A 23207-nucleotide genomic window follows, 5' to 3' on the forward strand; every position below is an offset into this window, starting at 1 on the left:
GTGCAGCCTGTTCTATGCTCTAAATCATTTTTGGCTATAAACATTAGAACAAAGAGTTTGTTTTCCAAATAGATTAGAAGTTGTAAACCTAGCTCTTTGAAAGAGGTTACAACAGGAGGAATACATTTCCTTACAAACTACTTTTACTTTTGGGAAACTTCTGTTATCCACATACAATATCTGAATGGAGGTGGTATGAGTCCCTTTTTCATAGAAACAAATTGTAGAGGACCTCCTGGGGCATACCTTATTGGTAAGGTTTCCAGAGGAAAATGTGAAGGCTGCAGTTGCTGACTTCTCACTCAATCTCCAATTTTTGTTACCTGACCCTCTGGCTTCAATACTTTGTTACTTACACAAAATACAAATAAGGAATTCAGGGTCTCTCAGCTTTCTGATCTGCTTAGTACCACCAGGTCTGTGATGCAAAGAGCACTGATTCCAGTGGGGGGGAGGGAGGGGGTGCAGATAAATGGCTAAGTTACTGGAATTTTCAGAAGGAAACTACTAAGGGTAGCATCCATAGTTTTCTCTAAATAAAATTTACTTTAAAAGCTATGATTTATTAAAAAAAAAAAAAAAAAAAATTCTACTTGTTTTAAAATCTGCTGCATAGGAGCAGGTTTTGCTGCAGAGCCTTCCATTGGTAACATGATATAGCTTGCCTGAATTAGGCGCAGGCAGTTCTTAGGGAATCTAGTGTCAGAAAAATGTTGCTAGGACTTTATTATATTCCCTGTATATACTTTTATTTGCTATTTGAGCTACCATTCTTCATAAATAACAATCTGCCTGTGGAGATTGATCAAGCCACTGGCGCCGACTAAGGCGGCTCAAACATTGATGGAATTACTGCTCTGTTGTGCTTGTAAAGCCATTATAGAGGGGGAAAAAAAAAGAAACACCCATGCTTTCGTTTTGAAAGTCACTGGCAAACCAAACCTTGCCCCTGTAAGGCAACATGAGAGCAGGGTCTGCCCAGCACAATTCTATAGAAACTGGACAACCTCCTTAGGTTACCTGCAGACAAATTGATTGACAAGTATGGCTTTGCTCTTCCCCCATATTTACCTGCTTCACTTGGTTAGGAGGGTGTGCCAGGGGACCTTGCTCAGACTAGATGGAGCAATGTGAGTTACTGCCAAGCTTGTGGGATTGCATACTCCCTCTTTATGATGGTGGCACGAGAGAGATGTTTTTATTCCCCTTGTACTCCTCTCCCATCTGGTATGGCTCCTATTCTAGTGTTCTTTTAGAAGCTGAAATGTTTTGTGTACTTCTTTGAGCTATATACCTAGTTGTGGATTGAGCTCTCAGATTGCTGGATTGTATGCATAGTTCTACTATTGCTTAACCACCTCCCGTCCGGCCGTTGTATATAAACGGCTGGATGGTGGCAGTGCAGGGTCGGGTGGCTGTTTATAAATGGCCTCCCCGCCCCCAGCTTGTGCGCGCTCCCTGGGAGCACACAGCACCGCAATCCGGTGCCCGCTGTGTCCTCCAGACACAGTGGAACACCGATCGTCGTATGGGAACTCTGTTAGAGAGCCCGATCATGTGATCACTGATTGGCCAATCAGTGATCACATGCAGAGTAGTAAGCAAGATGTCACTTCTGACATCATTGCTTACTATGTGTGAAATCTGTGAATGATCACAGAGGTCACATGGTACAAGGCTATTCACAACTGCCTTGTACCATGTGACAAGCTGTGACCAATCACAGCTCACACAGTAGTTCTCAATGGCTGCAAGAATGCAGCTAGAGAGAAGGAAAAATGATTGCTTTTACAGCCTTTATGGGTGTAAAAGCAATCAGTGGGGAAAAAAGAAATCTTCATCACCCCCCACAAGTAGTACAATGTCACAATGGTGACACTGTACTGCTAGGGTGACAGTATGTAAAAAAACAAAAACATAAATAATAATGTAAAAAAAATGTTTAAAAATTATAATTTTTGGTTATAAACTAATTTGGGTTTTTTTTACTAAAAAGATAACAGAATATATTTTGGCCAAGATTTATGATGAAATATTATTTATTTGCAAAATTTTATAAGAAAAACACTTTTTTTTTCAACATTTTTGGACTATCATTTACATAGCAAAAAAATTAAAAATCCCAGTGGTGAATAAATACCACCACAATAAAGCTTTATCTGTCTCAAACAAATGCTAAAAATTCATATGGGTACAGTGTTGCATGACCGCGCAATTGTCATTGAAAGTGTGATAGCCCTGAAAGATGAAAATTGGCCTGGACAGGAAGGGGGTAAAAGTGTCCGGACTTGAAGTGGTTAAAAAGAAAAAAAAAAACAGTTGCAAATAACACAAATGTGCATAGACAGTTTTTTTTCTAGACTTGAGTACTGACTGGCTTGGTCTATAACTCATAGTTCAGGCTGAAAACATATAAATGCTAGTCTGAACACTTTAGCAAGAATTTACAAAGTGCATAGGAGCACTATACACAAGGGTACTAACCTCTTTTTCACCTGTTTACGTATATGTGCTGCGGTAAAGGAATTGGGCTTTAATGCCCATGGACTGCTGAGGTTTTCCTGCTAAAGTAATGATTAGGAGCCAGCGGGACTAGCTTCTGATCATGTGACCAGTATGACAACCAATTACAATGGCTACATGATTGAGCAGATGTTCCCAGGCTTAAAGACCCAGTTAAAGGGGGACTGGGTGTGAAGGGGTTAATCATAGCTTGTTAACACTTCTGTGAACAGTATTAGATTTTTTTCAATGTGGGCATCAAGCAGCTTTTTTTTTTAAAGCCTTTAAAATATATTAGGCAGTAGGTTAATTGCACCAGTGCTTACACATACTTTATAAATTTATAAACCCAAAATTATATATTCCTGATATGTGCCTGCTGTACTTGTATGAAAAACTATCCTGGTCTCTTTTTATTGCTTCTGTGTGAAATACATGGTGATCTACTCGTCCCTCTGCTTTCCAATAGAAACTGACCACAGTAAGCAGGAGAACATACAGTGGTCAATTTTCTAGCTGTGCTGAGAACTCTGTGCTCTTCTCCAATGATCAAACTTGTCCTGATGTGTGCCCCCAAAATCACCTCCCCTCGCACAGCCTTTCACTGGGAAGATCAGTGTTCTGCTTTCTCCTCCCCTTACCTTTCATTTCAATTTTAAATTGAATGGGTTGTTTTACAAGGTGAGGGTTTACATACACTGTACTTTTAAATGTCTTCTAAGTTGTTCTGGGGCCCCTGAAACACAGGGTATTCCAATATGGAAATTTAGGCATGTCTTAAGAGATATGGAAAGCTTGCCCACACTGTTCCACACATTTTATTACCATCCTATTATGTTGCCTTTATTTTCATACAGATAGTAGAGAATGTTCACCTGTAGGACCTACCTGGCTGCAAAAGCCTTTTATAAGGAAGAGATGATCAGTCAGATGGTGTTTTTTTTTCCTTCAAGGGAAGCTGGTTATATCTGTACACTTATACCATAGGTATAACTAAGCACATTGGCCTGAAGCAAAAGCACACGAGATAAAGCATTCAGCAGATGTATCATGATAGTCTGTTACAAGCTTTACTGGCCAATCTGCATGGGTGGGAGCAGGCCAACACTCACCATCACAAGGAAGTGCTGGATTTCTTAATAGACCACACTTGTTTTGAGGGCATCGAGTAGATGTTTGAGAACAAGTAGATCAGGAGAGCCAACTTTACTTGCTGCATGCTTTTTCCAAATAAGTGACCCCAAAATTATGGCACAGCCATATAAATTGTATTTTCAAAGGAGCTCAGCAATGGCAACCTCCAAATTCACTACTGGTTTCAATTTATTCAAGTTCTATATAATTATCTGATTCCTATAGTCTCTGAAAGCTCTTGTGTCATTTAAAGAGTTACTAAACCCTGCATTCACTATAGCTGGTCTCCTACAGAACACTGAAATGCAATTATTTTAGTAAATCTAAACACTTTTTCTCATCAGCAGTTAGAGCAGTCTTGCGACTTCTATCAGTGTTCAGCAGTGCACTGGTTAAAGCTTGTAGGAGTTTTCATTCTCCGCTGGCTGTCCTATGAGGCTGCAGGACCCCTGACCCCCTTTCTGGACAGCACTGATTTGCCCTATGCTGATCACTTGCACTCTCCCAAGAAAACAAAAAAAACCCACCTCTATAAATACACACTGAATTGAGCATGTGCAGCTAGCTGCCAAGGCTCTGTCCTATTAGCAGATGGATTGGGGAGAGTAAAAGAAGGGGAGGAACAGAGAAGACAAGATCAAACATCCTTTTTGCACAATGCATAGTATTAACCCCTTAGGTTCCACAGTGAGTATACCAAGCATGCTTTACTGTATATACCCACTGGTTTTACTGTTGTGGGTTTAGTAATACTTTAACACTCCAGCACACCTTAGTCAGTGTTCTGTTACAGAATATGGTTCACTTTTGTTTCTTTAACAGTAGGGAAGCTTTACACATGTAGACAAGTTCTTCTATTTGTGCAGTACTAGCCAATTAATATATGCTCAGCATGTCTTCATAAATTAAACTTACTTTACATTGTTTCTCCACCCGCATAAAAAAAAAAAAAAAAAGGCAAAACAAACAAAAAAAACACCATTTGGCTATTCTATGTTGCAATGAATCTGTATAAACAATTACATTTTTTATTTTATGGTGAGACATTTATCTCACCGTCTATGGTGTTATAAAGAAATATTCATTCTACTTTAACCAACAATAATGTTTCAAAAGACTAGTAAATATGGAAAAAATAATTATCTTCTTTATTTCTTAATTTTTTTATTAAATTCAGTTTTAATAAATTAGGGACATTGTCACTTGATAACACAAAAGCAAGGGAAAATCACTTCCGATTTAGAAGAGTGAGTATCTACACAGTGACTATTTAGCCTTCATTCACACTTATGTAAAATAAAATTTCATATTATTTCTATAATATATTTATTTTTTAAATATTGTTCATGATGTGAGCCTTTAATAAAAACATGTAAACATGGCGTTTATTAAAGCAGTACCAAATAAAAGTCTGTTATAAGTCTTTAAAAAATGAAAAATGATTTAGGCAGGGAAATTTAGTCACCGTTACATGAATTCTATTGCTGCTAAATTTAGCCTGGGCATCTAGGCTTCAATTAACTCAGGTTATGAAAGGGTTAAGCCACTTAAAGCGGTATTAAACCCAAAAGCAAACCTATATTGCAGCTTACAAATTCTTCGATGTGGTGGCTGCATTACTTTTATTTTTTAGGCTTCTATTTTTCACCTGGTGATCTGGCCAGTAAGTCTATTGTTTTTCAAAAGAACACACTCGCCTGCAAGATGTATCAGTTACAGGGATAAGACAAACCATTCAACACTGGCAGGGGTGCTAACAGTGATTAGTTTTATTTATGTAAAACCTCTATACCAAAAGGAAAACACTGCTGTAACTGATTATAAGGTTTTAGCTGGAGTTTGGCTACAATTTGTTAATGAATTTAAATTTGCTAGTACCTCTAATACTTCCCTCCACCCAGACTGACAATGCTGCTGTACAAATGTGCCCCTTGTGCTCCATCATGAGTTTAGGCAGTCTAATACATGGGGTGTGTTACTGGTCAGATCACCAGGTGAAAAGTAAAAAAAAAAGCCTAAAAGAAAACAAATGCAGCCATCACATCTAATGATTGAAAAGCTACAATACAGTTAATTTTTGGTTCTGGGTTTAATACCGCTTTAACTCAAGCAAATAATGCTTTAATGAAATAGGGAAATGGAAGCTATAACAGCAGCCAAGAGATTTATTTTTCTTATAACACTGTCAAAAATGAATTGCACAACACCATGACTACTGCCACATTCCAGTGTTCTGGAAAAAGCACTTCACTATTCAGTGGCATTTGTGTTCTCTCTTGCCTTATGTACTGTCTGTACTGGGTGACACAGCTTTTCTCTGTTCCATATAGGTTTTTGGTCATCTATTCCAGCCTTTCTCAACCAGGGTGCCCAGGCAGCCTGGAGTGCCTTGAGGTTTTTTTTCAGGGGTGCCTTGGGAAAATGTCCAAAAATTGCCTAAAACTATTCAAGCCAGCGGGTGGAACAAGCCTGCCTTTTAGTTACACAAAGCCATAGGTTTTCATTTTGCACCATTATGGCCTTCTAGGCACCAGCGTCCTGACAACCAATGACATCCTCAGTTGATGAGGAGGAGGTCAACTGCCTGCACAGCATCCCAGTTTGACCTTCCCCTGCCCCTCTCCATCAGTGCTAGGGTTACATTAGCTCAGTGATTAATAGAAGAGAAACATTGGAATACTAGTCAGTACCAGTGTGCAAAAGTGTATTTGCTTTGGAAGAATAAATCACCTCTAATGTACCCTGACAAAGAGTATCTGGTAAGGGCAGTGAAAGCTGTGGTCAGATGGCATGGGAACTTGGCCCCGTCCACATTCCTGTCCCAGGGAAAAGCCAGTCTCTCAAGCAGTACAGGCTTCCAGAAGGCCACAAAGAAATTGGAGAGGCTATTCAAAAACTATTGAGAGTAAAGATCCATAGACCTGCTGTAAGTCCTTTCTTTGGGTCCAGTGTTTCCAGTAAAGAAACCGAATGGGACAGTTAGAATGACTCTGAATTACAGAGGCCTAAACAAAGTAACAACTCCACTGAAGTCAGCTGTACCTGATATGATCACCACCACTGAGAAAACTGCAAAGGAGGCGGAAAAATATCATGCTGTAACACACCTTAAAAATTAGTTGTGCACCAAAATGAAAATTCTGGTGCCGAAATCGAAACAGAAAATTCAGGATGCACTTGACCGGAAACCAAAATGGACAGTATTTAAAAATGTATATATTTTTCAAACGTAATGTTTTTGAAAAAGAATACACTTTAATGAATAAAAAAAAGCAAAAAAAAAATATACCCCAATTTTTTTGTAAAATATAAAAGATGATGTTATGCTGAGTAAATGGATACCAAAACATGTCATGCTTTAAAATTGTGCAAGCTCGTGGAATGGCACCAAACTACAGTACTTGAAAGTCTCCATGGGTGACGCTTTAAAAATTTCTACAGGTTACCAGTTTAAAATTACAGAGGATGTCTAGTGCTAGAATTATTGCTCTTGCTCTGATGTTCGTGGCGATACCTCACATGTGTGGTTTGAACCGTTTACACCATTTTTTTTTTACACTGTCCCTTTAAAATTGACAGCAGTGACAGGTCCTCTTTTTGGAAAGATCTGGGGTCAATAAGACCCCACATCTCTCCTGTACAATGTAAAGCATTAGATTAAAAAAAAAAAAAGCATTGATCTAGTGCTTTAAAGAAAGAATGGCCTGGTTTACATACAGCCGAAACCGGAAGTGACAAAATGATGTCGCTCCGGTCCTCCAAGGGCACAGAGATGAGAGTGAGATCCTTCACAGATCTCTATGCCCAGCACCAGGATCATTGGATGGGTTCTCAGGATGAGAACCACTGGGCGGCGAGGGTTCGGCCGCCTAAATTTCAGTGCATCCCTATTAAAAAAGTTATTTTCAAATAAAATAAACCCAAATAAATACATTTATTCCCTAATGATTTGTCACTTACTGAGTACCCTAGATCAAGGGTCTCCAAACTATGGCCCTCCAGCTGCTGAAGTACTATAAGTATGAGTCTTGCCTGTGGCTGTCAGAGTCTTGGAAGGCCTCATGGGACTTGCAGTTCCTCAACACCTGCAGGACCATAGTTTGGAGACCCCTGCCCTAGGTTTACGTGACGTTCCAGTGAAAATAAAAAAAATAAAGTCAGCAGCTACAAAAACTGTAGGTGCTGACTTTAAAAAAAGAAGGACACTTACCTGTCCCTCGATGTGGGCACCCTGCAGAGCTTGTGGCCTCATAGCCAGGAGTCCACTGCGCATGCTCGAGTAGCGCTCCTCTTTCTGAATGGTCCCGTAGTCTTCCGCGACTGATCAGGTTTCCCAGAAGACTAGGGGGGGGGTTGTTGACGACACAACTTCCGCTTCTGGAGATCGCAGTGGAAGTGGGAGCAGGTACCTGTCAATTTCGGGTATAAACCCCATACCCCCCCCCCCCCCGCTCCACAAAGGTACCAATTCTTAATGGGGAGTGGGGGACCAGTCCTTAAAGCAGAACTTCCCCTTTTGGGTGGAGCTCCGCTTTAAGTACCCTGAATTTGAAAGTCGCTGTTTTTCACTACATCAATGATCTTTGGGACAAAAGAAAATGTAACTGAAGCACTGCACCTTCTGATTCAGCACTTGGATAACAGACGATGGGCTATAAATAGACACAAAGTCCAAGGACCTGCCACAGAGGTGAAATTCCCAGGAATGATGTGGACTAGGCCACAGAGGAAAATTCCAGAGACAGTTGTGCAAACTAGGAATAAAACACCAATAAATATTGAGTCCTATATACAATAACCTCTATAGCCATCGTTCAAATCTCAACATACTTATCAAATTTAACAAAGAACAACTCTTCACTATTCAAAATGCATACACTCAACAATTGCGTAACCAACAAAATCAATCAATAATAGCCATCTCAGCATCCCAAGCCCATAAATGTGTGCAAAAGTAAAAATCCTCTTCTTAGAACATCACCTGACAATCATGTGCATGAGTGTTTTATGCATATCTCCAGTATTCTGTATGTCTTTTATTGTTTACCTACAAATTTTAAGTAGCTTGTATCTGCTGCATTCATGTTGAATAAAAGCACATTATTTTACTACAGGGGTTTCTGCTTCCTTGCTTTGCCGCAAAGTAACTGAAAAATTACAATAAAAAAAAACAGAGAGGCATGGCTTTTTCTCTGTGTCCCTCTCACACTGACCGTGTGTGCGGTGTTCTGAATGGCTGAACATAGAAGTGCAGTACCGAGTGTTGGTGTGAATGCTGTAGAGAGAGTCGCACAGGACTCCATAGGTCCCGGTAGCACAGGGGCACAGGGTAAGCTGGAATACAGCGGTGGGAAATCCTCAGAGAAGGAAATAAAAATGTATATTAAGATACATGCAAGTTATTTTACGTTTATCTGATTTAAGAAAAAAAAAAATGTTTGACTTAAACCAGGGGCGTCCCTAGGGTTGGTGTCACGTAGTGCAGTAACACGTGGTGTCACCCCTCCAGAGGTGGGCGGTCCCTGTCGTGCACACACAGCCTGGCTCTTCCCCTCCCTGTGTCCCCATTGCACCTCCCGGACCGGTGTTGCAAGATCATTTAACCTCGTATAGGTTGCAAGCTGACGATTTCCGCAAGAAGGATCGGATCTGCGGATTGGGGAGCATAATGGATCGGACTCCAGGGGGTGCAACAGGGACACATGGAGGGGAAGAGCCAGGCTGTGTGTGCACGACAGGGACCGCCCATCTCTGGAGGGGGTGACACCACGTATTACCGCAGATCCGATCCCCGTGAGATAGGTGTCACCCGGTCCGGCACACACCCCCCGGCACCCACCTAGGGACGCCACTGACTTTAACATCACTTAAAGTGGAGAACACGTACAAGGTGAGGCCTGCATGGTGCCCCAGAAGTGATGCAGGGCTGCCCTTTCCACAGTAACAGCAGCAGAGAATTCATCATCCTAAAGAACAGTTTTAAGGCAGTCAAGACAATTGGAACCTGGCCTTCAGCATTTTCTGTAATGCCAGGTATGCAGATGTTATGCTACTTCTCAAAATACCAAATTCCTGGTAGTCTGCGTTTTTTTTTTTTTTGTAAAGATGAACTGCTTTTAAACAATAGTTTTAAATCCAGTGTAGTGCATGTTAACAATTCTTTACTGCTGACTCAGCTAATTACTGCTATATTTTCCTGTATCGAACAGAAAAAGCAATAAGTCTTTTATAAACTGCTATCAAGTGTAGCAGAGATATTGCCACTATTCCACAAATTATACTGAAGGTCCATCGAGGTCCAAGGTGTGTGTAGGTCTCGCTGACAAACACTGGTCCTAAGGTCCGAGCTGCACTGCCAGCTGCAGTCAGCCAGCCCATATATAACCCCTAAAAAAGAGAAAAATATTTTAGAACAGGAATCTTGGTTATATTCAAACCTCAGCTTAGAACAGCATGTCAACAGACACTTCAGAAAGAAGGAATTTGGAAATAGTAAGCTGTAAACCACAATAATTTATGTCAGACCACCAACGCTGATCAAGCTACAGCATATAACTACTCTTTGCACTGCTACAAAAGCTCTAAAGCTGATCAGAATTGGAATTAAAAGGACATGACAGTAGTACAGAAAAAAGAGAAGTTTTATGAAACAGACTAAAAATGTTTAATGTTTTTAGAAAGAAGGCTTTACATACATTTTTTTTTAAATACTTAAAGTAGAACTATGGGCAAAATTTTATTTTTTATTTAATTCATTTTGGATAGAGTAAGGGAAGGTTATAACCCGTCAGATTTTTTTTTTGCCATCTGTGTTCCATTGCCGATATCTCCCTTCACTTCCTGTCACATAGCCAAATAGGAAATGAGAGGAAATCCCTGAAAATTAAGGGCATTTCTTAGGAACCTCCTGGTCACCAGAACTAGTGTTCCTGTTGGAAAATTTCCCCCCTATTACTTTTCTGTGGACAACCTAAAATTTGGGATTTTCTTTCACTTTCAATGATAATGGTATACAGGACAAATAGAGAGGGTGAATCTCCTTAACGGGCGCAGAGACAACAATAAAGACTGCCGTGTTCTAATCAATCCACAGTAAAACTGAAAAAAAAAAAGGTTATGCCTTTAGTTATACTTTAATGATATAAAAGAACCTGTCAGTCTGCTACAATACAATTACTAATGTTTTATATAAATTATTTAGTGGAATACAGCAGCCTGAAAAAAATGGATGTCTTTAGGGACCTTAGATTGTAAGCTCCTTGAGGGTTAGGGATTGATGTGAATGTACAATATATATGAAAAGCACTGCATAAATTGACAGCACTATATAAGTATCTGTAAGAAATTATTAAAAATAAAAGTCTTTATTTATTTTTACTTTTCATTTATGGTGACAATATACATAGTCAACAATTAAAAAAACCATGAAAGGGATACACTCATGGATTAAGACATCAATAGTAAAAACCTTTAAATATTTTTAACTCTCACTAAGGAGGATGACCACAACATCTCCCTTAAAAGGCAACAGACTTACGTAGGAATGAAAGCCTTTCAGTTCTATTTTAAATAACGTTCATATATTCAGACAGACAATGTTAAAATTCATTCTGAATTAAATCATCATTTGGAATATTTATAGACTTACCTGAGGTTTGGGGCCTAGGATTTTTGAGTATAAGGTGTAAGTCATGACATTACAGACTGGATAGCCCAGACCAAGCAAAATATCAGATGTAAGATATTGTGCAAGGTGGATGACAGGCGTATAAAAGCACCATGACTGAGCTGCGGGACATCCAGTTGGCTCTACAGTGTGATTGCTGGACATCACAAAGCTTGAACTCCAGGAGCTTGAGTTATGAATGGTTGTGTTATCAATGTCTGCAAGAGAAGGCAGCAGTCATAAATCAGAAAAGCGGAGAGTGACAATTTACACATTTGGCTAAAACTTGGTTTAAATGTTCAAGTCATTATAGATAGTCAGGCAGGTATTCTGTAGTATCAGCTGTAAGTAAATATTTGGTATTCAGATACACTTTAAAAGTTAATTTATAAAAAAGGCAACTGTTCTTTGTCACCCTGTGCTATGCTGAAGTCTTTGTAGAAATAGGTAGTGTCATTTCTTTAGAGCTTCACTCTAAAATGAGATTATTACTAGGTATATGGCAGGTATACTAACCTGCCCACTGTATCTTTGGGTATTGGTTTCCCCAAGGCAACAAGACAAAGAAGCATGCCCAAATAGTAGCCAGTCCACCGAGAAGCAGAACACGCTCTCCAGTCCTGTAATAGAATGAAGGATACCTGAAATAAACCATTTTTATGACAACCATAGATCTGATTAATTTTATATATGACACAGCAGAGAACACAAGTGAGTAATAGAAACACAAAGGCAAAAACAATGCTTAAAATAAACTTTATTAACCGCTTGCCGACCCGCCGCAGTGTTTTTACTGTGGCAGGGCGGCACCTGTGTTCACAGCGCCGTCTTTTAACAGCACTCTGCAAAACAGGTAGGGGGCGCACGTGAGGCGCGTGCCCACCCTGCCCGTCCCACAGATTGCGACAGCGGGAGTCCATGACCGGATCCCGGCGGGTCATTAGCCGCCGGGTGCTGGCGATTACCAGTAATCACTGACAGATAGCACAGCTGCAGTGTTTACATTGCAGCTCTGCTGTCATTTCAGAGCACGCTGAACCTGAGAGAAGACTTTATCTCTCCTCTCGGGATCAGCCTGTTCCTGTGAAATACACACCCCCCACCCACTAGTAAAACACTCCCCTCACACAGTTAACCCTTTCATTTAATAAAAAAGTTAACCCCCTCCTCCTCAGTGCCATTAGTACAGTGTCAGTGGTTTTTTTTGCACTGATCACAGTATTGGTGTCACTGGGGATGTCAGTGACCCCAAGTCAGTTCCCCCCCAGTGTCAAAATGTCCGCCGCAGTCCCGCCATAAGTCGCTGATCACTGTCATAAATTGCTGATCACCGCCATAAGTCGCTGATCGCCGTCATTATTAGTGTAATTTAAAAAAAAATCCCAGTATCTTTCCCGCCACTTGTAGATGCTATAACTTTCATGTAAACCAATTAATTTACACGTATTGTTTTTTTTTTTTTTTTTAGCAAAGACATGTCGCAGAATACAATTTGGCAGAAATTTATGACTAAATTTGATTTTTACCTTTTTTTACTGGACATGTTTTATAGCAAAAAGTCCAAAATATTGTTTTTTTTTCTCAAAATTGTCAGCCTTTTTTTTTATAGCGCAAAAAATAAAAAACCGAACAGGCGATCAAATACCACCGAAAGAAAGCTCAATTTGTGGGAAAAAAAGGATGTAAATTTAATTTGGGTGCAGTGTTGCATGACTGCGCAATTGTCAGTTAAAGTAACGCAGCGACGTAACACAAACCACTTCTGTGACCTCCCTATAGCAGAAATACTGCTACAGGGCGGCATGGGTGTGCAAAATCATATATATATATATATATATATATATATATATATATACACACACATACATACATACATATATAGATACATATATATACATATACACACATGATTCTCGCTCCTGTGGTTTTCACGCCCCTCCCAGATAGCGTCAGATTGCCTGTCAGTACACCAGTCATCACATTTAACCCCTTGATTGCCAGGAGCACGCTCATGTACAATAAACCTCCATTGCTAGTATAGTGTCTGAACAGGTCAATATCTTTGATCAGATCAGCACTATACCAGCGTTCACATTAGTATAGCGTCCCCAAAAACGCAGCGTTAGCGGGATCAGCCCCGGGACCTGCGTTTAGCCCCTACACTTACCCCCCCCCCCTTCTCCCCCAGCAAGTGCAGTGTCAGTAGGTCACTGTCACTTGATACATTGCACACAAAACCGCAGTGTTCGCAGAATCAGGCCAGATCTCTGTTAGCACTTGCCGGTAAATTTTGATGACTCTCATATGCAGCAGAGGGCCAGTACTAGTGCCGCTCTACCTTTTGGTGAACTGGCGAGTACCAGCGGTCTAGTACATCATGGTCTTTCACATACCTCCTTGATTTTTGGAGCTGTTTTTCACAAAATATCTGTATGCGTTGATTGTGGATCAAAGCAATTTATATGCACAACAATTTATTGCCGCCGACCCAAATTCAAACCTTGCCAGACCAGTCGCATTACAACCCATTACGGTTTTTGAATTTACATTTTTTTTGGGCCTAACCCTCAACATGGGCATTACTAAAAGAAATGAATTGCGGTTGTATTGGTGCGCAGACCCGATTCATCATATGCCATGTTCTCTGCTGCCATGGCCAGGCATAGATATGAGAGTATAATGTGTTTTATGCATTTCAATGACAATACACTCTGTCACCCTCGGGGTAACCCTGAATTTGACCGGCTCCACAAAATTCAGCCCCTCGTAAATCACCTTAACCAAAAATTTGCAGATGTCTATACTCCCCAGCAAAACATCTGCGTTGATGAGTCCCTCATTAATTTTTCTGGCCGCCTTGCATTCAAACAATTTCTCCTATGCAAGCGTGCCAGATATGGGGTCAAGATGTAGAAGACCTGTGAGAGGGCAACAGGCTATACTTATAAGTTTTGGATTTACGAGGGAAAAGATAGTCACGTGGAGCCCCCTGGATGCCCAGACTACATGGGGAGCAGTGGCAAGATAGTTTGGGACTTGGTGTCATCCTTTTTCCATATGGGGTACCACTTATACGTGGACAATTTTTATTCAAGCGTGCCACTATTTAGACATTTATTCAATCTTGGAACTGGCGCTTGTGGCAAAGTGTGACTTAATGTGTGCCCACCATTAGAAGTGGGTGGATGCAGGGTGGTATATTCTAATGGTGGGCATACCACACACTTTTTCTGGCAGAGATTTCTTCTCATTTTCTCATTCAGTCCATAGGCTGCATACAAAAAAAAAAAAAAAGGACATAGTATATATAACCAACAAGGATCAGCAATGTCCTGGTACATCACTGGACTCCTAGTATCGTTTGTTTCAGCCGGCGATCGGCTTTCATGTAAAAGCAAACCTAGTGGCTAATTAGCTGCAGGATTGCTTTTACAAGCAGCGGGAGATGATGCCCCCCCTCCCCCGCTGCCTTCCACAGCCTTCTCGGGCAGTTTCGTGCCATCGGCGGAACCTGAGAATGCAGCCGGTGTTTCTGCCAGCTGACCATAGAGCTGATGGGAGACCAGAGTGGTGCCAATCATCTCTATAGTCTAAGAATTCGGAAGCTACAAGCATTTCATCACTTCAGTTTCGCAGGATATAAACAGCGCCATTTGTAAATTGGGAAAGCATCTGATCACACCGATTTTGGTTTGACTAGATAATGTAAGGGCAGAGGAGATATTCAGAGTCTGATAGACCCCAGATTTCTCAAAAAAGAATATATGACAATGTCCATTGAAGTTATAGGGGATATTTGCATTCCCTGTTATAGCATTAAAAGTGATATAAAAAAAAAAAAAATGAAAGGTACAATGTGCACAAGCCTTGACCCTGTGCCTGTGTATGTAAACAGCGGTTGCACCATGTATGTGAGGTATTGCTGTGAACGTCAGATCAAGGGCAGTAATTCTAACACTAGGTCTCCTCTGTAAATCTAAAATGGTAGCTTTTAAAGGCTTTTAAAGCGTTGCCTATGGATATTAAAAATGTCTGCAGTTTGTCGCCATTGCATGGGTCATGAGCAGTTTTAAAGCATATCATGTTTGGTATCTATATACTCAGCTTACCATTATCTTTTATATTTTACCAAATAATTGGCCAATATATTGTGTTTTTGTGCATTAAAAGTAAAAAAAGTGTATTTTTTTTTTTAATTTGCTTTTGAAAAATTGCTGCGCGAGTACTATGTGCCATGAAAAATTGTAGTACCCGCCATTTTATTCACTAGGGTATCTGCTTTAAAAAAATATATAATGTTTGGGGGTTTAAATTAATTTCCTACCAAAAAATACAGATTTTTTTCATGTGAACAAAAAGGGGTTCATTTACTAAAGCTGGAGAGTGCAAAATCAGACTCACTTCTGCATAGAAACCAATCAGCTTCCAGGTTTCATTGCTAAAGCTTCATTGAACAAGCTGAGGTTAGCAGCTGATTGGTTTCTCTGCAGAAGGGAGTCTGATTTTGGACTCTCCAGCTTTAGTAAATAAACCCCAAAGTGTCAGAAAAGGCTTGGTCTTCAGGTGGTTAGAAGAGTGAGTGATGTGTGGCATAAACGTCTAATGCTGGGCATAAAATGCCCCCACCCCCCAAAACGACCCCTTTTTGTAAAGTAGACACCCCAAACTTTTTGCTGAGTGGCATGTTGAATCAATAGAAGAATTTATTTTTTTACCACAAGTTTTTGGAAAATGACAAAAAATTGTCACTTTAATTATTTACTGCTCACACATGCCATGGGTATATGTGGAATTACTCCCCAAAATACATTCTGCTACTTCTCCCAAGTATGGGGGTACCACATGTGAGAGACGTTTTGGCAGTTTAGCCAAGTACAGGACCCCAAAATCCAATAAGCACCTTCAGGCTTTTAAAGGGCTTTATTTCCTCATTACACTTCCAGACTACCTATCACAGTTTCGGAGGCCCTGAAATGCTAGGATAGCACCTAACACCCCCAAATGACCCCTTTTTGGAAAGTAGACACCCCAAGGAATTTGATAAAAAGCACGGTAAGTATTTTGCAGATCTCATTTGTTGCCGCAAGTTTTTGGAAAATGAAGAAAAAAAACAAAAACATTTTTTCTATTCTTTTTTTATATTTCAAAACATTGTGAGAAAAAATGAGATCTGCAAAATACTCATCATGCCTCTTTTTAAATTCCTTGGGGTGTCTACTTTACAGAAAGGGGTCATTTGGGGGGGTTTGGTGCTATCCTGGCATGTCAGGGTCTTCGAAACTGTGATAGGTAGTGAGGAAGTGAAATTAAGAAGTTACGCACCTTCAGGCTTTCAAAGTGGTCATTGCAATTCAGGCTCCTGTATGTGGCTGGGCTCCCAAAAAGTCTCACACACATAGTATCTCCATACTTGGTAGAAGTAGCAGAATATATTTTGGGGTGTAATTCCACATATACCCATGGCTTGTGCGAGAAATAAATCATTTAAATGACAACTTCGTGTAAACAAAAAAATGTTTTTGTCCTTTTCCAGAAACTTGCGGAAAAAAAATAAATCTTCCATGGACTCAATATGCCTCTCAGCAGATAGCTTAGGGTGTCTACTTTCTGAAAAGGGGTCATTTGAGGGTGTTTGTACTATCCTGGTTTTTTAGCACCTCAAGAAATGTGATGGGCAGTCAGAAAGTAAAAGCTGTGTAAATTCCATTATCTATACCATATTTTGTAGACGCTTTATCTTTCACACAAAGCAATCAATATACACTTATTGGGATTTTTTTAACCAAAAACATGTAGCAGAATACATTTTGGCCTAAATTTATAACTAACTTTGAGTTTACTATATATTTTTTATAGCTGAAAGTAAAAAACATCGTTTTTCTTCAAAATTTTTGGTCTTTTTTATGGAGAGCTAGATCTCCGTCTCCCCGTCGGATGTAGAGGCAATCCGCCCACGGATCCCGGCCGACACGGTACCTTCTGAGGTACCCACCTCCACTGTGACACCCCCCACATCCGATCCAGCACGGTAAACACGGCCGACGATCGGCGGCATATATATAAGGAGCCGCCGCTCCGTCCCCCCTATAGGCCGCACGGAGACCCGCCCACAACGAGGCAAATCACATAACCGCGCACAGACCAGGGGGGGCCACAATCTGAGGGGGCACACTCACCTGACAGCACCATGGTGAAAGGGGCACCCCGCCACCAGGCTCCACCACAGCAGAAGCCCATTAAGGAGGCATTAGCAAGGGCCTCATCCAAACTGGCCAGAGCTGCATCACAAAGCAGCAAGCAGGCTGCAGGATCCTTTGCAGCTCTGAGGGACACACTGCCTGGCAACCCCAGCGCATCCGAGGGCGAGTCAGATGTTGATCCAGACACCCCTACATACGCCCCGACACCTGACCTTACACCCCCTGATCTCCTAGCACGATTTGAAAAGATGCTGCATAAAGCCCTGAAACAAACCTCCGACCGCATCACCGCTACACTGACCAGAGAGATCCGTGAACTAGGACAACGCACGGCGGCCCTGGAACAGAAAGTAGACGATATCGACGCCTCACTTCAGACACATGCGGACGAGCTCGACCTCTTGCGTGATGAAAACACAACGTTACTAGCATGCCTTGAGGACTTTGAAAATCGGGCAAGGCGTTCAAACCTGCGTATCCGTGGCCTCCCTGAGTCGATTGTCGATGTCCAGTCTACTGTAACAGCGCTGTTTCAGGAGCTCGCCCCATCCATTCCAATGGACCGTTTGGAAATGGACAGGGTCCACAGGGCATTAACCCCGCGGCGCCCTGATGGCCCACCACGCGATATCATAGCCAAGCTCCATTTCTTTCGTACTAAAGAGCAACTCCTGCAGGCAGCCCGCAACATGGAATCCAAGGCCCAAGGCCACACTTCCAAGGCCACACCTACCAGTTGTTCCAGGATCTCTGCCCAACAACCATCGCTAAACGTAGAGCCATGAAACCGCATCTGCAAGCGCTTCAACATCATGCGATACCATATAAATGGAGCTTCCCCTTCGCAGTACGTTTCCGTTATCAAACCCGGGACTACTCTTGCAAAACCCCTGAAGACCTGCTGGATACCCTACAGAACCTCCAACTACATTCCCCCTCGAGCCAGTCAGAAGGCACCAAACGCAGATCTACATCCTGCTCACCACGGAAATACTATCCTCCACGCTCGGCCGATGGTCAACTCAGTGTCCACAAACGTGGGCGCTTCTCATCACCGGGCCCACCCCCACAGGATACCATGCATTGAACTGCATCCTTCACCTCTTTTCTTGACACCCGTTTTGGACCAATCACCGCTAGATCAGCGGCAAGGTTACCACCTATGGTTCCTATTTTTCCTGTTTCGCGCTTCAATGCAGACGTTGTGTAACCTCATACTAGCCATCGGGGCCTGTTGGCCCTCTAGTTTCTTTCTTTTTTGAAGGCTGCCTTTTGTTTTGGAGAAAAATTCTTATCGGGGGGTTTTTCTTGCATGTTGATGGTTAAGTTATCTCTTTGCCTCCCCTGTATCCCTTGGAGCCTGTTGCTCATTGAAAGTTACTGTTGACATCACTACCCCTTAATTGTGTCTTAGATTGTTTATGGGGGCCTCAGCTCCGGCGGCCTAGAAGGATACTTCTCATTCTTGTTGTTCAGTTTTCGCGCTAGAAGCCGCCTGAGCTCGGGACCTCTTTAGCTGCTTGAGAACTGATTTGTCTATTCTTTTCCGGGATCTCCTTATCATGCATTTTTTTTTCCCTCTTTTTTACAAACCTCTATCATCCCCACGGTCCGCACACCTGCACACTCCCCTTTAGCCCCTGCGCTATTGCTTATTTAATAGCGCTTGGGCTACTACAGCTCCCCGAACCACCCTGTTTTTAGGTGGTTCTGGGGACCGCCACTTGGGCCTGGCATGGCCCCGCACCACCTCTCCCTGGTCTCTATCCCTTATCTTATCCCCTTACTTTTCACCTCATATGACTCCATGACCCCATTTAGTTTCTTATACACTCAGACTATCTTACATAGTGGTTCCCAGCCTTGTACATGTCTGATAATACTCTCTCAACTGATGCACCATACACGCTCTTTATGGGCCCATTAAACATTCTCACCCTGAAGGTTCAGGGCCTCAACACGCCACAGAAACGCAACAAAGCCTTCCGCTCCTTTGCATCACTTAAAGCCCATGTAGTTTGCCTGCAAGAAACGCACTACACCCCTAACTCTACCCCCAAGTTTTTTGGCCCCCGTTACCCGCAGGTCTACACAGCCTCTGCCACAGCAAAATGCAGGGGAGTACTCATCGCCTTCCATCGTACAACCCCCTTTACGCTAAGCAATGAAGTTAAGGATCCTGAAGGCCGTTACCTCCTACTAATAGGGCAACTCCTAGATGTAGACGTAACCATAGCCACATATCAAAGGCCCATACCATTTCTTTCCCACCTACTAACGGTTATAGACCATCATACGCAAGGTACTTTGCTTGTCTGCGGAGATTCTAACTGTACTTTATATCCTTTTCTTGACAAATCTCCCCAACCTGCCCACCTCCCTACTTCTAAGCACTCTTTCCAAGCCGCATTGCACCTTCATTCCATGATAGACACCTGGAGGGAACTTAATCCAACTAAGCGTCAATACACTTTTTATTCACACCCTCATAAGTCCTTCTCTAGGATAGATCACATTTTCGTAACCGCTGGCTCTTCATCCCGGCTCCTGGCCTCTGACATACTTCCTATCCCCTGGTCAGTCCATAGCGCTGTATTCACCTCCATGACCTCCCTAGCCCCATACCCGTCTGACCCCTCCTGGATCATTAATGACAATCTATTAGCGAATCCTTCTCACTGCCAAGAAATTGAGACAGCTCTCAAAGATTATTTAACTTTCAATCAAACACCCGATATATCCACTCTCCTTCTCTGGGAAGCACATAAACCAGTCCTACGGGGATTTTGCATTAGTAAAGCATCCTACTTAAATAAAGCGAAACGACAGAGGCGCCTCTCCCTTGAGCGAACGTACAACCAATCCCATCAAGCCTTCCAAGCAACCCCTACACCAGCCAACAGTGAAGCTCTTGAGCGAGCCCGATTAGCTCTGGACCTATTCCTCACGGACCAGGCGGAGCTCTCACTCCGAACAGCCAGACACAAATATTATACAAAAGCAAATAAACCCAACACCTTTCTAGCCCTTTCGCTTCGTAGGCTTGACCAGATAACTAGACCTATTCGAATACGTACCTCTTCTGGCAACCTCACCAATAACCCGGAACGCATCCTGCAAACCTTTCACAAGCATCTCTCACGACTCTACTCTTTCTCCACACCCTTTGACCTCACCCAGGCTGATGCTCTCCTGGCGCCCATCTCCTTCCCGACACTCTCTGAGCACCACCTAGCAGCTTTAGAACAACCCATCACCCCAACTGAAACCTTAAGCGCAATTAATAATTTAAAGCTTCGTAAACGTCCAGGGCCAGATGGGTTTTCTGCCACATATTACAAAAAATTTGCCCACCTTCTAACGCCCATCCTTACCAGTGCTCTTAACGCCATACTTCTGGGCCATACCTTTAATTCAGAATCAGTACAAGCTACCATCTCAATGATTCCAAAACCTAATTCAGACGATACGCAATGGTCCAATTACAGGCCGATCTCCCTCCTCAATATAGACATTAAACTACTTGCCAAAATTCTTGCCACACGCCTTAATATGTGTATAGGTTCCTTAATCGATAATGACCAGGTGGGATTCATTCCATCTCGGCAGGCCGGAGACAACGTCAGACGCGCAACTCTTCTGGCGCATATTGCTAAATCCCGTGATATTCCTACCTGTTTCCTGTCCCTGGACATAAGGAAGGCATTTGACACGGTTTCATGGCCCTATTTACGCTACATTCTGAACCGCTGGGGTTTTGGCCCGCATTTTTTAACCTGGGTTTTCTCTTTGTACCGAGAGCCATCGGCTAGCATTAGATACCTGGGGCATAGATCTGCTCACTTTCCAATCTCCCAGGGCACAAGGCAAGGTTGCCCTCTCTCCCCTTTACTCTGTGCTTTGGCCATAGAACCACTTGCCCTCCTAATCAGAGCTAACCTGGATGTCCGAGGACTTGAAATAGGTGGCTCCCACTATAAATTATGCCTCTTTGCAGATGACGTTCTGCTTTTTCTCACTTCTCCTTTGACCTCCTCACCTCCCCTCCTCCGGCTTCTCGAGAGGTTCGGAGCACTCTCTGGCCTTATAATAAACCCCCACAAATCCACGGCACTTAATATTTCCCTCCCCGCTAAGGAGCTGGCACATTTGAAGCGTATACTTCCATTTCCCTGGTCTCGGAATCATATTCCTTTCTTGGGAATCAAACTAACCCCTATTTTATCAGACCTTTATACAGCTAATTATACTCTTATGTTAACACATCTTACCGCTCTTATGACTAAGTGGTCCTCCTTACCTCTCGCATGGCTTAGCAGAATAACGGTCATAAAGATGTCAATACTTCCAAAAATTTTGTATCTTTTCAGAGTTCTCCCAATCCCAGTACCTCCCCACTATCTTAGCGTTCTACAGCGTCGCATTTCATCCTATGTGTGGGGCACTATCCGCCCCCGCGTACCCCGCTCCACCTTTTATCGCTCCAAACTTAACGGAGGTCTTGGTCTACCAAACATTGGTAAATATTATCAGGCAGCACACCTGGCTCAGTTGCCAAAATACCATGCGACCTATGAAATACCTCAGTGGGTTGCTCTTGAATCTATAGATTGTGATCCCCTTTCTATGGCTAACTTACTTTGGCTCAGACCAAGTGACCGCCGCTCAATAACAAACCCCATTACCTCTCACTTTCTATCATTATGGGACAAATTCAGGACTCGCTACCTTCTCCAATCCTTGCATAACCCGTTACTCTCACATCTAAAGAATCCAGCTTTTCCCCCGGCCTGCTCTTCGTCACTCTCATTTAAATTATGGACCTCAGCTAACCTACTCTGCACTCATCACTTCTTGCAGAGAAATAAATTCAAATCCTTCGCCTCACTACAGGAGGCGTATAGCCTCCCGGCCTCTGAAATATTCCAGAATCTACAGCTGCAACACTTTTATGCCCCCTATACTAAAATACCCAACCAAACTAATACCATGTCTCCCTTTGAACGTGTTTGTTATAAAGACCTCCATAGGCGCGGCCTCATTTCCTATCTATACTCCCTCATTACAACTTCGGCCACCGCACCCTTCCCTTCATATACCTGTAGGTGGGAAACAGACTTGGATAGGCATTTAACTCAATCTGACTGGGATTACATATGGGCCAATACGAAATCATCTTCACAGAACGTTACGGCCTTGGAAACCAACTATAAAGTTTTGACCCGCTGGTACATGGTTCCAGCGAGAATCGCCAAATATACTCCTAGCTACTCCCCCAACTGTTTTAGAGGCTGTGTAGACCCGGGAACATACTACCACATCTGGTGGGATTGCCCGGTAGCCAAGTCTTTTTGGACGGATGTCTTCACTATGATATCCAGACTTAGTACAAACATACTCCAACCCACCCCGACAACAGCTCTTCTCAACCTACGCCCTCCCAATGTGACGTCGTCACAATTCAACCTTATCATGCAAGTTACCACAGCAGCCAAGCAGGTCATAGCGAAATCTTGGAAAGCCCCCGCCTTAAGCACTGCTGCTGTTAAAACCAGAGTAACACAAGCTATGATACACGCAAAAGTTGAAGCCACAATTCTTGATACAATTCCTAAGTTCTTGAATGTCTGGACTCCCTGGGTCGAAAATTTCCTTCCGCAAAACTTTGACGAATCCCTCCTTCTTCCTTGATCCAAATTAGATTA

The 23207-nt window shown here is 42.3% G+C and overlaps 1 protein-coding gene across 2 annotated transcripts in view; it reads right to left on the reverse strand.

Moving 5' to 3' along the window:
* Nucleotides 1–4761: 4761 nt before the first annotated feature.
* The window catches only part of MFSD8 (major facilitator superfamily domain containing 8), a 35717-nt gene continuing 17271 nt past the window's right edge, over nucleotides 4762–23207 (reverse strand). For both annotated transcript variants that reach the window (XM_089672191.1, XM_089672192.1), the window contains exons 11-13: nucleotides 11819–11922; nucleotides 11285–11520; nucleotides 4762–10023 (exon numbers count right to left, since the gene is read on the reverse strand). In XM_089672191.1, the coding sequence (XP_089528317.1) occupies nucleotides 9823–10023; nucleotides 11285–11520; nucleotides 11819–11922 (541 nt within the window). In that variant the 3' untranslated portion in view covers nucleotides 4762–9822. The remainder of the gene's footprint in view (nucleotides 10024–11284; nucleotides 11521–11818; nucleotides 11923–23207) is intronic.

This window comes from Staurois parvus, unplaced genomic scaffold (genome assembly GCF_062004578.1).
Source record: "Staurois parvus isolate SC_StPar_1 unplaced genomic scaffold, SC_StPar_1.0 ptg000122l, whole genome shotgun sequence".
NCBI lineage: Eukaryota > Metazoa > Chordata > Amphibia > Anura > Ranidae > Staurois > Staurois parvus.